Below are 18,100 nucleotides of genomic sequence, written 5' to 3' on the forward strand. Positions count from 1 at the left end.
CGCTCAGGGTGCCATGGTCAGGTGTGAGTGAGTGACGGCCAGAGGCATTCGCTGCTCCCCCCAGGCTCCAGTTCTCTCCAGATTCCGGTTCTCTCTGCACTCCTGCTTTCTCTATTCCATTCCTGCGCCCACTACCCCCAACCCACCCTGGCTCCTTCCTTCTCAGTACTATGTTCTCCCTCTCTTCATCACCTCCCTGTGCTCTACTACCAAGTGTTCCTGCTCTCTCCCTCCTCCCCTCCTGCTCTTTTCCCTCTGCCCTGCTCTCTGTGGATGCCTCTTTGCTCAAGGCCCTTGCTTTCTCCAGACTCTGCACTCCTCATGCTCCTGATTCCTCTGTGTTGGTGCTTTCCTAACGCTCCTGTTCGCCCTTTACCCTGCTACTGTTTTCTCCATGCTCTACTCTCTCCAGGCATCTGTCAAGGATAGACAGAGTCTTCAGTGAGAAGCAGGCAATATGCATCTATCTCACTGGTATCTGCAAATGGTATTGTCAATGAAAACAAGGAAATGGCAGATACGCTGAATAATTGCTTTACACACAGGAAGAGATCACAAGCCAGACATGACTGAGTGGAAGGAGACAAAGAGCAGAGATAATGGGCAAGTACTTTTATTGGCAGAATGTGACTAGTGGTGTCCTGTAAGGATCTGTATTGGGGTTGCAACTATTCATCAGATTTATTAACGATTTATATGATGGAATAGAAAGCCGCATCTCCAGATTTGCCGATTCAGCATTTTCCCTACTACAGAAGTTAAGCTAACCGGCCTATAGTTACCCGCCTTTTGTCTATCTCCTTTTTTAAACAGTGGCATCACATTTGCTCTTTTCCAATCTGTGGGAACCACCCTGAGTCCAGCGAATTTTGGTAAATTACGACTAGTGCATTTGCTATTTCCCCCGCCATCTCTTTTAGTCCCTGGATGCATTCCATCAGGGCCAGGAGACTTGTCTATCTTTAGCCCCATTAGCTTGCCCAATGCTACTTCTTTAGTGATATTGATAGTTTCTAGGTCCATAGCCTTCTTGTCATCAATTTTTGGCAGTTTATTTGTGTCTCCCACTGTGAAGACCAACACAAAATACCTTTTCAATGCCTTGGCCATTTCCTCATTCCCCGTTATTAAATCCCCCTTCTCATCCTCTAAAGGACCAATGTTTACCTTAGCCACTCTTTTTCATTTTATACATTTGTAGAAACCTTTGCTGTCTGTTTTTATAATTCTGAGCTAGTTTAATCTCATAATCTATTTTACTTTTCTGTAAAGCTTTTTTTGTGACTTTCAGTTGAGCTTTAAAGATTTCCCAATCCTCTCATTTCCCACTAATCTTTGCCACTCTGTATGCATCTTTGTCACTGCCTCAAAACCTCAATAAAGTTTGTGAGATGCAACTTCCCCTGCACAAAGCCATGCTGCCTATTGGCTAATACGTCCATAGTTTTTCAAATGTGAGTAAATCCTAAACCTAAGAATCCTCTCTGATAATTTCCCTACCACTGATGTAAGGCCCATCGGCCTGTAATTTCATGGATTATCCCTGTTGCCCTTCTTAACAAAGGAACAACATTGGCTAGTCTCCAGTCCTCTGGGACCTCTCCTGTGACTTAAGAGGACACAAAGATTTTGTACAAGGCCCCAGCAATTTCCTCCCTCACCTTCCTCAGTATTCTGGGATAGATCCCATCAAGTCCCCGGACTTGATCACCGTAATACTTTTCAAAACACCTTTTTTATATCAACATGCCCCAGAATATCAACATAGCCCTCCTGAGACTCACCATCCACCATGTCCCTCTCCTTTGTGAATACTGATGCAAAGTGTTCATTCAGGACCTCACCCACATTCTCTGGCTCCACACATAAATTCCCTCCTTTGTCCTTCAGTGGACTTACCCTTTCCCTAGCTACCCTCTTGCTCCTTATATCCATCTAAAATGCCATGGAATTTTCCTTAATTCTGTTTGCCACGGACATTTCATGGCCCCTTGTAGACCTCCTAACTCCTTGTTAAAGTTCTTTCTTACTTTCTTTATCTTCTTCAAGGGCTCTACCTGTCTTCAGTTTCCTGAATCTTACATATGTCTCCTTTTTTTTTGACTGAGCTCACAATTTCTCTTGTCATCCCGTATCTTGCCATTCTTATCCTTCATTTTCACAGGAACATGCTGGTCTGAACTCTAATCAACTGGCCTTTAAAAGATTCCCACATGATAGATGTGGATTTGCCCTCAAACAGCCACCAACAATCTACACTCCCAAGTTGCTGCCTCACAGCGCCAGGGACATGGATTCAATTCTGGCCTCGGGTGACTGGCTGTGTGGAGTTTGCACGTTCTCCCCGTGTCTGCGTGGGTTTCCTCCAGGTACTCCGGTTTCCTCTCACAGTCCAAAGATGTGCGGGTTAGGTTGATTGGCCATGCTAAATTGACCCTCGTGTCAGGGGATTAGCAGGGTAAATATGTAGGGTTACGGGAATAGGGACTGGGTGGGATTGTGGTTGGTGCAGACTTGATGGACGAAATTGCCTCCTTCTGTACTGTAGAGATTCTATGAATATTGCCACAGTTAGCCTTCCCCCAGTTTTGTACTTTCACCCTATGACCACTCTTAACCTTATCCATAAGTAACTTAAAACTTACGGAATTATGGTCACTGTTCCTAAAATCCTCTTCCACTGAAACTTTGATTACCTCATTGGGCTTATTTCCCAATACCAGGTTTAGTATGGCCCCTTCCCTAGTTGGACTATTTCCATATTGAGTGATTTCCCAGATACGCAAGTGTGAATAAACTGTATGGCCTCATTTTTTGTGCACATGCTGTACAAATACTTCACACAAGTAAAAAACATCATTCATGCTAAACTAGAAAACAACACTTGATTTAAAACTTGAAAAACAACATGAGATTACAACTTCAGCTGAGGCATTACAGTGGCGGATTCTATTTTCATGACTTGAGATTCCAGGATTTGTTTTCCCAGTTCATACTCCACAATTTGATCAACCATTTTTGTGAAATTCTGTATTAGCCTAAGTTGTATATTAGAAATATAAAATGTTACACAGTGCAGTCTGACATAAAATTGTCAGAACCTGAGCTACTGTTAGATTCAGTGTCCAATCAACTGTATAAATGACAGAGAAAATGTTATTTTCGTTCAGTATCAGGAATGTAAAATTTAGCAAGTTTGAAGTATCTTGTTGGGGTCAGATGCAGAGCATGAGTCTAACGTAACTGACTGCACGTTTGGGAGTGCTAGATTAATATATTTATGTACTATTTTGCCTGCATCTCCCATAGTATTGAGCTTTATTCAGTAACTATCCATCAAGAAAGATATAACTGGAGTTCAGCTTGCTAAAATTAGGCCAGTCTTTGTTAGATTATCCAAGTAGTTAAAATCCACTGTTCTTCAGCAGAAGGCAAGAAGTTAATGTAATAGGAAAGATTGATTCAACTCGATTAGAAAGACCTGAAATATAATTTTATATCTCTTCTAAAAACATTTAAAATGACAATTAACTACTCTGTAATGAATTGATTTATATTTTATTTGGTTACTTTTTTTTATATATCCAATTCAATCCAATCAAAGCCCAATTCAGAATCTCAGCAAGTGAGACATTCCCAATCCAAGCTGACAAGACAGACCTCTCACTTCCTGTCTTGGGCTTGATCTACATGAGCCAAGCTGATTGGAGCAGGCATTGCACCTCCTCCAAGGCTTGATCTCATTTGCATCTTAGCCAAAAGGCCAAGATGCCGCTTTTAAAAATTGCTTCAAATGAAGCTAAAATGTAACCCAATGACTTCAACCAAGTACAGCATGTCGATACTACACTTGATCTTAGCCAAAAGCCTAATCTGGTTTTTTTTGTTTTTATACTTTTCCAATTCAATCAAATCAAGTCCAATTCAGAGTCTCAACAAGTTGAGACATTTCCGATCCAAGCTGACAAGACAGGGCAAGCGACCATTTACCCTGTCTCGGGCCTGATCTACATGAGCCAAGCTGATTGGAGGAGGCACAGGTCTTCCTTCTCCAAGGCTTGATCTCATTTGTGTCTTAGCCAAAAGGCCGAGATGCCGCTTTTAAAAATTGCTTCATATGAAAATGAAGCTTAAATGCAACCCAGTGGCCACTACCAAGCACAGCATCAGCAGACTATACTTGATCTTAGCCAAAAGGCCTAATCTGGTTACTTTTGATGTACTCACACAGTAATTGGCTTGCATTTTCCTGTGGTTGTGGACTCATCTGAATATGATCCTGGAGGACAAACTTCACACTTAATATCAGTTGTTTCTGTTCCTGAAAGCAAGTGTTGCAATATCACATACTTCAGAAAATACATCATTGATATTTCAATAAGTTTGCACCAGTGAGATGTGTGAATCAAGTTCAGCACTGTCAACATGGGTGACATGTTGGAGCCAGTATGCAATGGGACATCCCTCCAGGGAATTAATTTCTTGCTGGAATCATCAGCAGCCCCCAAATGATATTAACATACAGGCCTCACTTAAATGCTCGCTTCCCACCCTAAGATCTGGCAGCCCTAGGAGTTGACAAGGAGGGTATTCTGAGAGGGTCATAGGTGGAGGCTGGAACAGAGGAAGCTGCCAATTTCCTTGTCAACCGATTGCTGCGGTTTGCGGTTGCAAATTGTCCTTGCGAGGTATGTGAGAGAATATACTCTCATCAGAAGATCAGTTAAAACTTGTATGTTGACCAATGTGATGGAATCAGTATGTTAATCACTTATAATCAATGAATGTAAGCAGTAACAGCCTTGGGAAACAATGGTTGTTGTTCAGTTACTCAACTTAATGTGACTATGACTAAAAAGGAAAGAATGAAGTAAATATGTTCTCTTTATCATTGTTATTATTCGGCTTAGGCGAGCGAAGCCACGATTGTTGTATAAACAGAACTATTTGGGCAAAGACAAAGGTTGTAACTACAATGGTTTCATGAAGCAAGTAATGCATCAAATTAGCGACCAATCCAAAACAAGGCAGATAACCAGTAGGCTCAGCAACAATAGTGGTTAAAGAAAGCCAATCTTGGGGATGAGATAAGGGATCTTGGGGCATGTAACTGCAGCGAGTATAAAAAGACTGTAAGCGAGCGGTTCATTGGATTGATCCAGACATCCCGGCTTTGTTGTCTTGTACTGGAGAATAAAGTCTTACTACTTGGAAGATCAAGACTCAGACTCTCTGTTCCAATTGGCTGAAGTCCTTTGTCATCCTGGGGAACCACGACAGGTACATGTGACCTCCTATGATACTCTGCTACTATGTGCTATCCGAATTGAAAAAGTAAAGTTGTGAGAGAAGCTCTCCTGATTAATAAGGGGATCGGGGTTGTGGGGAAAAGGCAGGAGAATGGGGATGAGAAAAAAATCAGCCATGACTGAATGGCAGAGCAGGCTTGATGGGCCGAGTGGCCTAATTCTGCTCCTGTGTCTTATAGTCTTATGGTTTAAGCAATTCAGTCAATGAGCAGGCGGGGTCAGCTGGGGTCATGTTTCTTGGCCATTGCTCTAAACTGCCTGAGTATCTTATGCTGAGGGTGTGCTGATAAAATCCAAAAGCTAACTGTGATTGCAAAAATGGAACACAGTGGTCCAATAATAGGATCCCCTTATGACATGAGCTCAATATTGTGTACTTCGCAAGCCTTTACATGTACTTTTGCAATCTTTTCAAAAACATCTGAAAGACAGGATCAGACAAGGCCGAATACAAATCTTATTTCATAGATAAGTGTATATACAGAGCAAATTCCACCTACTTAGTTCATGCACAGTGGTTAGCACTGCTGCCTCACAGCGCCAGGGACCCGGGTAAGATTCCCGGCTTGGGTCACTGTGTGTGTGTGGAGTTTGCACATACCCCCGTGTCTGTGAGGGTTTCCTCCGGGTGCTCCGGTTTCCTCCCACAGTCTAAAGGACGTGCTGGTTAGGGTGCATTGACGCGAACAGGTGCCGGAGTGTGGCGACTAGGGAATTTCACAGTAACCTCATTGCAGTGTTAATGTAAGCCTTACTTGTGACTAATCAACTTTAACTTTACTTTAAAAAACATTTCAATCTCACGTCTAATTTTGTAGACATGGGAAAAATTAATTATATCTTTTTATAAACTGCGTCCTTGCCACTACCTTCTTTCAAACTACTTCTAACTACACCAACGGCATTTAATTTTAGCTTCCAGTTTCCAAACTCAGGTCTTATTTAAGTTTGACTGGCTGTGTGGCACAGCCAAGGAGACAGCTGATACACTGACCTCTATCCACAGTGAGTCACCTGGAGGTTTGCCAATAAAGCCACCACTTGGGGTGACTTTTAGAGAGGGTATCACAAAATAAATGACAATCTGGCTAATGAGGCTTCAGATAAAACCTTTGACTTCTGTTGCATTCGCTGTAGCTTCCGCAGATTAGCAATCTGGCTTCAATACACAATCAATGCTTTCAGCCTGGCAGCTTTTCTTTTAAGGCTGTGCTAATTCACTTAAACCAAATCCTTAAATCACAACGCAGCCTCTAAATCCTTAAATGGCCTTTTGTTTTCTGTGTTGACATTCAAACTCTTTCTCCAACAACAGCACAATCCACTGCTGGAGCCTTTGCCTTAAGAATGGCAATGTGGTTCAATAGTTGCTCAGAAAGTGTAAAAGGATCATGACTCTGGACCTATCACAATAAGATTCTTTTTTTTGTTGTTTTAACAGTAATCACTTTTGCTTTTAATAGTTTAAAAAAGTAGCTTGGGCCTCGTAAATAGAGGTATTGATTGCATATGCAAGGAAGTGGTGCTCAACTTCTAGTTACGATCCAGGATGTGACCTGAATTTTTAAAAAGTTTATTATTAGTCACAAGTAGGCTTACATTAACACAGCAATGAAGTTACCATGAAAATCCCCTGGTTGCCACACTCCGGCACCTGTTCGGGTACACTGAGGGAGAATTTAGCATGGCCAATGCATCTAACCAGCACGTCTTTCAGACTGTGGGAGGAAACCAGAGCACCCGGAGGAAACACACGCAGACACGGGGAGAACATGCAAACTCCACACAGACAGTGAGCCAAGCCAGTTCAGGAATAGAACCCGGGGCCCTGGCGCTGAGAGGCAGCAGTGCTAACCACTGTGCCACCGTGCCGCCATGTTATGATCCAGTTAGGGACCAGTAACTTTTTGTTTAAAGAAGACTGAATTTGAAATCCAATATAGGGACAGTATTCTATGGTTTTAAACACAATATCTTTTTCTATAGAAAAGTCATTAAAGCAAACAGTAAATATAATTAATCTTATAATCTAACATCCTGAATTAGCATAAGGTAAACATGAATTAACAGAAAAGTGATGGTCAAACAGATCATTAAATGACAGACACAGCCTGAGACAGATTTCCTGAATTTTCTCAGCAATCCATCAAGACGTCAGTCATCACTGTGAGTCACAAAAACTACCACATGAGAAACCCCTGTTCCTCTCCTTCAAAGAGCGTGTCTGATCTCTGGGTGACAGCAGCTCTATTCCACCCAAGTTCCACAGGAACAATCCTCCCCAGAAGGCGCACTATCTCAATATCTCTTATAGCTGCTCCCAGTTCCAGCCTTCTCGGTCTTTCCCAGCTGAGTTGATCTACCCTCCGAGACTGTGTTGCACTGTGTGGGCCAGGCTACACTCCAGTGTCTCATTCCAGGCACAGTCCCAACTCCTCGGCTGCTAATAACTACCCTTTATGGAGGAGACAACTGCACTTCAGCTTCATTGTGCTGACATTTCTTGCAGGCTTTTTCTGCGCCCTAACTGACCACAGAACTAAAAACAGCATAGGAGTGACATGGTGCTATCAACTGTCACATTTCACCGAGCTCCAACTGTACAAAGCTAACAAAAGCATGTGAGCTGCCTCTTCAGCTCCTGACTAACCTCCTTTCTTGTGCCCAAAACACCAGGACCCATGGCCAGGTTTCCATATCACACACCTGGTCAGTGGACAACCTTTTGCTAAAAAGAATGCTATAAGCCACTTTTTGTGCATGTGTGGCCTGTCCGTCTGCTACATTCTGTGTTTTTACCGTAGCCCCAGCCATGCTAGGTGCTGCAGTCCTCAATCATCACGCCACAAGCACCAAAGAAAATCCACAAACAAAGATTTCCTCACACACCGTAACTTTTATAAAAATCTGATTAGACCATAACTCAAGTCCAGTTCTGGTCGCCACACTTTAGGAAGGATGTGAGGGTCCTTGAGAAGGTGCAGAGGAGATTTACCAGAATGGTTCCAGGGATGAGGGATTTTAGCAACAAGGTTAGGTTGGAGACCCTGGGCTTGGTCTTCTTGGAGCAAAGAAGATTGAGGGGAGATCTGATAGTGATGCACAGGATTATGACAGCTTTAGATAAAGTGAACAAAGAAATGTTGTTCCCATTATCTGATGGTACAAGGGCGAGGGGACTCAGTTTTACTGTTTTGGGCAAGACATACAGGGGGTGGGAGGGAAATGTAGGAAGAACATTTTTACACAGCAAGTGGTAATGACCTGGAACTTGCTGCATGTGAGGGTGGTGCTCTTCTGCATGTTTAGCTATTCTTCAGTATCAGATTCTGTTTCAAATGAATCTCATGATTCCTTCTAACTACAATGCACCTTCCCTTTAAGAGGTGCAGACTCCGGAGCAGACACAATGGGCTGAAGGGCCTCGTTCTGCACCATAACCTTTCTATGCTTCGAAAAGTACAGTTGCCATTGTCCCAGGTGACCATTGGCTGCTCTCCCATTTTGAGGGGGGGGGGGGGGGGGCGGGGCGGTGGAGACAGCTGACCGGTGGTGGTTTAAGGCAGATACATTTTGAGCAGGATTTTCTCTGTGGCCTCAGGAACTGGGCATTTGGTTCAAATGTGGATCATGGCCAGCACTGTGCGTAAACAGTCACCCAACAGTCACCCCAATTTTCCTGACTGGGCCAATTCGCAACCAGAGTGCAGACTCACTGTCCAGCTGAGGACAGTGGGCAAGCTCTTGAAGTTGGAGGGTCAGTAAGAGGCCTTCCAGCACAGAAGCAGCAATCTGAGATGCCTTATCTCCACTTTTCTAAAACTTTTACCTGAAAAAAAATCTTCAGCAGCAAGGTCACCATTGTGGAAACTGCTCCACAGCTAAGACCAGGCAGAACGGAGGAGGGCATTAAAGCCTCCCTGGAGCACTGCCTGGTCTGCTGCTGGGAGTCATAGAATCGTAGCATCCCTACAGTGCAGAGGGCCATCGAGTCTGCACCAACTCTTGACAGAGTTTCTTACTCAAGCCCTCTCCCCCACCCAATCGCCACACCTTTTCCATGGCTAATCCATCTAATCTACATATCTTTGGTCTGTGGGAGGAAACTCACGCAGGCTTGGAGAGAACATACAAACTGCACACAGTCACCTGAAGCTGGAATTGAACCCGGGTCCCTGGCGCTGTGAGGCAGCAGCGTTAACCACTGTGCCACCGTGCCGTCCCAAACTACAAACCTTATTCCACCAATTCTGATGGAACTGCTTCCTGTTTTTGATCAGGAATTAATTCAAGTTTGTTGGAACTGTTGTCCATGAGCAATTAATTTTCATTCCCTGACCAGGAATTGAACCCCGGCCAGAGCGACGAGGGTGCCGAATCCTAACCACTAGACCACCAGGGTAGTGGTGTGAATGTTTGTGCCCATTTGCTTTCACACACCAATCGGTGGCTAAAAATCCTGTCTAATTTCATTTTTGAAAAACCTCCCCAGTGTTTGTGGCAAAGTTATAATGGGAAATATGGAAAACCCTTGGGTATTGTCCAAAGATGTGTAGGTCAGGTGGACTGGCCATGCTAAAATTTCCCCTCAAGTCCCAGAATGTGTGGGTTAGAGGCATTAGAATGGAAAATAGATGGGATTAAGGGGATAGCGCCTGGGTAGGATGCTCTATCAATGAGTTGGTGAGGACTCGACGGGCCAAATGGCCTCCTTCTGCACTGTAGGGATTCTAAGCATCTATGATAAAGACTACTATTTGATACACAACATTATCAGGTTAAAACAAATCCCACCAAAAGTAGCTAATCTTGTTTTTTTTAAATTTTGACAGAATGAACTTGCATTAATGCAATGGCTTTGAAGTCCTCTGCAAATGATAAAGTGTTTTACAGCTGAAGAATTATTTCTGAAGTGTAGTTGCTTTTATGTTGTACAAAAAGTTGCAGCCATTTCATGCACTGCATAGTTCATCTACAACAATGAGGTAAGTGACCAGTTATTGTTTTTGAATGATAAAGCTTGAGGGATGAATGTTGACCAAGAAACCAGGCAAATTTTCCCTCAGCTTCTAATAGTGCTGTGAATTTTAGATGATATGGCATTCATCTATTTAGTAGTTAATTCAAAAAAATACCCCCAACACGGAATGCTCCTGCAGTACAGCAATGAAGGGTCAGCCTAGATCAGATGATCAGGTTCTGGAGCAGAGTTCTAAAACTGACAATCTTTTCACTCAGACACAAGTTCTACCACTCAGCCAGGTTGGGAATGTAGTTTAGGCGACACAGTGGCACAGTGGTTAGCACTGCTGCTTTACAGTGCAAGGGACCCGGGTTCAATTCCCGGCTTGGGTCACTCTCTGTGTGGAGTTTGCACATTCTCCCCATGCCTGCGTGGGTTTCCTCCGGGTGCTCCGGGTTTCCTCCCACAGTCCAAAGATGTGCGAGTTAGGTGGATTGGCCATGCAAAATTGCCCCTTAGTAGTGTCAGGGGGACTAGCTAGGGTAAACGCATGGGGCTATGGGGATAGGGCCTGGGTGGGATTGTAGTCACTGCAGACTCAAGGGGCTGAATGGCTTCCTTCTGCATTGTAGGATTCTATGATTAGTGAAATAGCCAATTGATGTCTCCTAGTTGCTACACATCTGAGAATTTAGAACCCATCTTCAGGAGACAACATGCAACACATATTTCAGCAGCACAGTATAGTGTCTGTGCCACTATGACAGCCAACTCATTTTCAATAACCAATGACGATAGGGAAAAACTAAAAGCAAATTACTGCGGATGCTGGAATCTGAAACAAAAACAGAAATTGCTGGAAAATCTCAGCAAGTCTGACAGCATCTGTGGGGAGAGAATAGAGCCAACGTTTCGAGTCTAGATGACCCTTCGTCGGAGCGGGGATTAGGAGAATAATTCAAAACTATGAGGGGTTTTGATAAAGCAATTAGGGAGATGCGATTTCTTTGGGCATATGCATCAGCAACCTGAGATCATCGAACTGATATAACTGACAAAAGAAGTATAATCTAGGATAATGTGAAGTTATACACTTCGATGGGAAGAATAAAGGAGCTGAATATTATTTAAATGGAGAAAGACTGCAGAAAGCTGCAGCACGGAGGGATTTGGGGGTCCTCATGCATAAATCACAAAGAACTAGCATTCAAGTTCAGCAGGTAATTGGGAAAGTAAACGGAATGTTGGCCTTTATTTTACAGGGAATGGAGTATAGAAAAAGGGAAGTCTTGCTAAAACTATACAAGGCACTAGTTACACTGCCTCTGAGAACTGTGAACAGTTTTGGTCCACTTATCTAAGGGGATTGGAGGCAGTCTAGAGAAAGTTCACTCGGTTGATTCCAGGTATATCGGGATTTCCTTAAGAGGAGAGATTAAGTAAATTGGGCGTGTACTCTTCGGAGTTTAGAAGAATGAGAGGTGGGCCTAATTGAGACATATAGGATTCTTGGGGGACTTGGCAGACTAGATGCGGAGAGGCTGCTTCCCCTTGTGGGAGAGTGTAGGACCAGAGGGCATCATCTCCGAGTAAGGGGGTTGTCCATTTAAGACAGAGATGAGGAGGAATTTCTTCCCTCAGAGGATGGTGAATCTGTGGAATTCTTTACCACAGATAGCTGTGCAGTTAGGTATGGTTAAGGTTGAGACAGACAGAGTTTTAATCAGTAAGGGAATCAAAGGTTATAGGGATAAGGCAGGAAAGTGGAATTAAGGATTATATCAGATCAGCCATGATCGCATTGAATGGGCCGAAAAGCCTACTTCTGCTACTACATCTTATGGCCTAAATAAAGTGACCTAAATATAAATGTGTCAACAAGGACGATTACTAAAATCTGAAAAGAAACTACTGGATGGGTGATGGAATCATTCCATAGAATTCTCAAAAGGCAGTAGGACATATATTTGTAAAAGACTAATATGCAGGATTATGGGGAAAATCTGGAGAGTGGAAGTAAATTGGATAGTTCTTTCAAAGAGCTGGCATAGGCATGATGGGCCAATAGTCTTCTACTATGCTGTAAGATTCTATATCAACTCCACACTTTCAATACAGGGATGTTTTCTCAATGACTTTATTGGCTTACTGACCTTTCAAACATGCAGTCTAACATCATACCTTGCACTTTAACCCCTTCACCTAGTGGACATGGTGTGTAGCTTCTGCAATTCCAGCAGGTATCAAAGCCTTTTTTGCTGCAGTAATAGCCTTTGTTGCAGCGACACACACTGTTTTTATTAGGCCGGCATTTAAGAATTTCAACGAATCCTTCTAGGTAAGAAAAACATCAGTCTTAGTTGAATGTCTGAACTACTTTCCTCTCACTCTATAGTTTTGGAAAGTGAGCACTTTGAGTGGGTTGGAGGCAGCTAGTGAATAATAAAAGTTTGTCATTTTAGGTTAAGATTTAGCTGTGATTAAATCATCAACAAAAGAACTTTGGAAATCGTGCTTCTCTTCAGAGCTGTTCAGTTCACAGGTACACTTATGCACAAACACACAAAATGCTGACACTCAAAAACAATCTAAAATTAAAACCAGCCCTGAACTGAAACCTCGGGCCATGTTTCAGCAGAAATAAGTAATGACTAAATTATATTTATTTTCATTATTTTGGATCAGTATTTTGGAACCATGTTTGCCAATTGAGTTTAGCTTTCAAGAACATTGAGTACTAACTCCTATGATACAATATGCAAATGCAGTGAACATGATGAGATGGTGAGCTGTAACATCTGGGAGTCTGTGGAGAGCAATGCATTCCCCAACAACCTTATCTGTGTGTCAGCAGGTTAAGTAACTTCAGTTTAGAGTTGTTGGAATCTGAGCCGTTATATATTGTTGTATTACCTGTAAGTACCTGTAAATAGCTAGGAGATGTAATCATAGAAGCATAGAATCCCAACAGGGCATAAGAGACCATTTGACCCATCGAGTCTGCACCGACTCAGAGTATCTTACCCACGCCCTCTCTATATAACCCCACACATTTCCCATGGCTAATCCCCCTGACCTACACATCTTGGGACACTAAGGGTCAATTTAGCCCAGCAATCCACCTAACCTATACATCTTTGGACTGTGGGAGGAAATCAGAGGACACGGAGGAAACACACACAGACACGGCAAGAATGTGCAAACTCCACACAGACAGTGACCCAAAGTTGGAATTAAACCTGGGTCCTTGGAGCTGTGTCACCGTGCCACCCCAAATGTGCAGGTTTTCCAGAGGGTCACATTTCACAGCTGCACTGGCGACGGAAGCCACGTGCACATCACCAGTTCAGTCTGGCTCTTTTTTTGAACCAGTTAGCATGGCAACATTACATATGAAGTTTACAAACTTAAAATCTGGGAAGCAAAAGACAAACAAGAATGCAAAGGACAATGGCAGGAAGTGTCTGTCAGCAAATCTAAATCTTTTTCAATTAGTTTAGCGCTGATTTGGAAAATCAACTCACAGTCATGCCAGAAGAAAAACTTAGCCAATCAGGCAAAGACATAAAACAAAATGTCTACCAGCACAGCAATGAATTGGGTGGCATGGTGGCACAGTGGTTAGCACTGCTGCCTCACAGCTCCAGGGTCCTGGGTTCGATTCCTGGCTAGCATCACTGCCTGTGTGCAGTTTGCACGTTCTCCCCGTGTGTGCATGGGTTTCCTCCCACAGTCCCAAGATGTGTAGGTTAGATGGATTAGCCATGGTAAATGTGTACAGTTATGGGGATAGGGCGGAGGGGAGGGCCTAAGTAAGATACTCTGTGGAGAGTCAGTGCAGACTCGATGGGCCAAATGGCCTTCTTCTGCACTGTGGGGATTCTATGGTTCTATGAAAGTGCAGTAAGAAGTCTCACAACACCAGGTTAAAGTCCAACAGGTCTATTTGGAATCACGAGCTTTCGCAGCGCTGCTCCTTCCTCAGGTGAGTCTATGAAAGTGGTGGAAGGTGTCATTGACAGTACTACTAAGCAGCACTTACTCAGCAATAACCTGCTCATTAATAATCAGTTTGGATTCTGCCAGGATAGCTCAATCCCTGGCCTTGTTACAGCTTTGTTTCAAACAAGGACAAAAGAGCGAAGGTGACTGCCTTGACAGGCGGCACGGTAGCACAGTGGTTAGCACTGCTGCTTCACAGCTCCAGGGTCCCGGGTTCGATTCCCGGCTCGGGTCACTGTCTGTGTGGAGTTTGCACATTCTCCTCGTGTCTGCGTGGGTTTCCTCCGGGTGCTCCGGTTTCCTCCCACAGTCCAAAGATGTGCGGGTTAGGTTGATTGGCCAGGTTAAAATTGTCCCTGAGATGCGTAGTTAGAGGGATTAGCGGATAAATATGTGGGAGTAGGGCCTGGGTGGGATTGTGGTCGGTGCAGACTCGATGGGCCGAATGGCCTCCTTCTGCACTGTAGGGTTTCTATGATTAAGGCAGCATCTGACCGAATATGGCATCAAGGAGCCCTGGCAAAAATGGACTCCATGGGAATTGGGGGGTAAACATTCCACTGGTTGGAGACATATCTGGCACAAAGGAAGTTGGTTGTGGTTGTTGGAGGTCAATCATAATCCCAGGACATCACTGCAGGGGTTTATTAGGGTGCTGTCCTCGGCCCAATCATTTCCACTGCTTTACCAATGACCTTCCCTCCATCATAAGCTGAGAAGTGGAGATGTTCACTATTGATTGGGCAGCATTCAGCACCATTTGCGAATCCTCAGCTACTGAAGCAATCCATGTCCATATGCAGCAAGACCTGGACAAGATTCAGACTTGGGACGATAAGTGGCAAATTACAATTGCATCACAAAATGACCATCACCAACAAAAGAGAATCATTTCCCGGTGACATTCAATGGGATGACCACCACTGAATCTCCCACTATTAACCAATCTCAGGGTTACTATTGACCAGAAACTGAAATACTGTGACTACAAGAGCAGGTCAGAGGCTGGGAATTCTGCATAGAGCAACTCATCTCCGAACTCCCCAAAGCCTGTCCACAATCTACAAGGCACAAGTCAGGAGTGTGATGGAATACTCTCCACTTGCCTGGATAAGTGCAGCTCCATCAACACTTGAGAAGCTCGACATCATCCAAGACAAAGGATAAATTGGCACCCTGTGATGATAGGAGTGCAAATGAATGGAAATATATATATTGGGTTTTTTTGTGTTTGAGGAGAATGTTTATAAATTCAGCTTTATGTTACAGGCAGTCGGTATATTTGGAGGGAATGCAGCTCAGATTTTGGGAAAGCAGGATAATGACTTATTTCAACCTTGAAGTGGTTATTTTAAGTAGAGCTAATGGACTTTTGTTTACTTAAGTTCCCCTGGGATTTCTGAGTAGAGTGATTGACAGGGTCATGTAATGAAATGCAGAGAGAAAAAGCTTTGGCCTGAAAGCAGTTTGGTTTAGCAGCTAAAGCCTGGTTGAAGTTAGAAGGATTTTGCAGGCTTCTGGAACTCTGTCTCTCTGAAAGCTCCAAGATTGTTAATAAATGTTAAAGCATGTTTGAAAAAACGCTAAGAGTAGACCTAGCTAGCATAACTGCAATGTTAGAAAGAAGGGAGATTTCTAAGATACGACAAGTTGACACAAGTCAACAATTATCAGACTTTTTACAAAAAGAAATGTCTGCTCCAATAAATTTTGAAATATATTGGAAGAGAGACACCTTGTGATTAATAACAAAATGAAAAAAAATGTTCTTTGTATATTAAAGAGGTCAGTTCACTTTAACAACAAAGATAAAAGAATAAAAAGGTTACCACACGGTGGGTTACTGAACCAGTTTGTGGGGCTTTATTAGATAGGTGTTGCTTGCTACAGTCCAGGATGAAAGAGAGGGAAAATCTCCCTAATCCCTCTGATGATATCACCACATAATCATGTGACACACTACACAGAGATGCATTGGTTTACAATACATAACATCCGTCCCATTTGATTTGATTTATTATTGTCACATGTATTAGCATACAATGAAAAGTATTGTTTCTTGTGCGCTATACAGACAAAATATACCGTTCATAGAGCAGGAAATGAGAGAACGCAGAATGTAGAGTTAGTTATAGCTAGGGTGTAGAGAAAGATCAACTTAATGCTAGGTAGGTCCATTCAAAAGTCTGATGGCAGCAGGGAAGAAGCTGTTCTTGAGTCAGTTAGTACGTGACCTCAGACTTCTGCATTTTTTTCCTGATGGAAGAAGGTGGAAGAGAGTATGTCTGGGGTGCGTGGGGTCTTTGATTATGCTGGTTGCTTTTCCGAGGCAGCAAGAAGTGTAGACAGAGGCTAGTTTACTCCAGTAGTATAGCAACTAACTTTAATTCTTACTTGGTAAAATTTTGTTCACAGTATTCAGAGAGTGTATTAGGTGGACATCAGTTCCACTTAGGCAGAATCCGTCGTTCAGGAATGTTTGCTTTCGTGCTCTCAGTATCCTGTTCACCACTTAGCACAGACACATCATCTGATAAAGTTGATTCTTCTTCAGCTTCTACAGATGCTGTTGGTTCAACTGGTGCAGATTCAGAATTCGGCTCAATCATGATCACAGGTTCAGGGATTTCCAGATCTTGTGTCAGATGTTGTCCTTTCAGACACTGACTCAGCAAATTCTCTTTCTGAAGTGAAGATGATCTGCGTGTCTCCTCCAAACTCGCTCTCATCGTCAGTTTGCACTGTATAAGAAATAGGTCCCATTTTTGCGAGTATTGTGGCAGGTACCCATTTCTCACTGGAAGAGTAGTTTCTCACTAAGGCTCTTTCAACTTGATCACAACTTCTTGGCTTTGATGTAACTTGGTTCTGTTGTTGTCGCTGTACAATGGTAGAAGCATCAGGTGGTAAGAGCAAATCAAATTTGGTTCTTAACTTCCTCTTCAAAAACAATATTGCCAGTGAGTTTAGTGTTGTTGCGTGGGCTGTGTATCTGTAAGATATGAGAAAGTTGTTTACTCTTTTGGCTAATGGTCTTTCATCTTTTGATGCTTTCATGGCATTCTTCAATGACCTGCAACAACCTCTTCACCAACCCATTGCTGGAAGGATGATAAGGCGCAGTTCTGATATGCTGCATGCCATGGTTTTTGAAGTGGTCCATGAAATTCCCTTGACATGAATGGAGTTCCGTTATCGCTAACCATTGCTCCGGTCTGCCAAAGCGCGCAAATACTTTGTCTAGTCATTCAATTGTCTTTTCAGTAGCTGTTAACTTCGTCATGATTTTGGGCCATTCAAATGTGCGTCTGTGGTAGCGTAGCCTCTTTCAATGGGTGATCCTTCGTGGGCCACGTAACTAGGTCAGAACCAAGGGAGTGAGAGCAGGTGAACATGTGCCAAGTGGGAGCTAGGGCATGCATCCCCAGGGCTGGAAGTTGGCAGTTGGAGTCAGGGTGTTGTAAGGAGTTGATCTGAATAGTTGTGCCATTAAACCCTTAGTCCATCTCAGTCAATAAATCTTTTATTTTGTTACTAGCTTGAGTTGCCTCAAGTTATTACACAGGCAACAAGGATAAACTGGATCAGTCGTTGAAAGCCTGCAGTGCAGAGACAGAAGGGGAGGAGAGTGATCACTTGAAGTTCAAACAACTAAAAGTACTGACTTTGTTTGAAGGATGCAAAATTTGGGAAAATAGAGCCGATCGAGCCTGAAGTTGAGAGTTGGGGCAGTGAATTGAGAGACTGCGTTATTTCTTCGCAACAAATGAAATAACGGCCAAGGAGAGGCAGAAGGTGATACTGCTCATCTGAGGCACACAGACTT

General features: G+C 43.3%; 1 protein-coding gene across 1 annotated transcript in view; it reads right to left on the bottom strand.

The window, feature by feature from the left end:
* The window catches only part of LOC144487506 (tumor necrosis factor receptor superfamily member 5-like), a 60,012-nt gene that overhangs the window by 19,088 nt on the left and 22,824 nt on the right, over positions 1–18,100 (bottom strand). The window contains exons 5-6 of the mRNA XM_078205591.1: positions 12,454–12,603; positions 4,228–4,321 (exon numbers count right to left, since the gene is read on the bottom strand). Of these exons, the coding sequence (XP_078061717.1) occupies positions 4,228–4,321; positions 12,454–12,603 (244 nt within the window). The remainder of the gene's footprint in view (positions 1–4,227; positions 4,322–12,453; positions 12,604–18,100) is intronic.

The sequence above is a fragment of the Mustelus asterias genome, unplaced genomic scaffold, assembly GCF_964213995.1.
Source record: "Mustelus asterias unplaced genomic scaffold, sMusAst1.hap1.1 HAP1_SCAFFOLD_838, whole genome shotgun sequence".
NCBI lineage: Eukaryota > Metazoa > Chordata > Chondrichthyes > Carcharhiniformes > Triakidae > Mustelus > Mustelus asterias.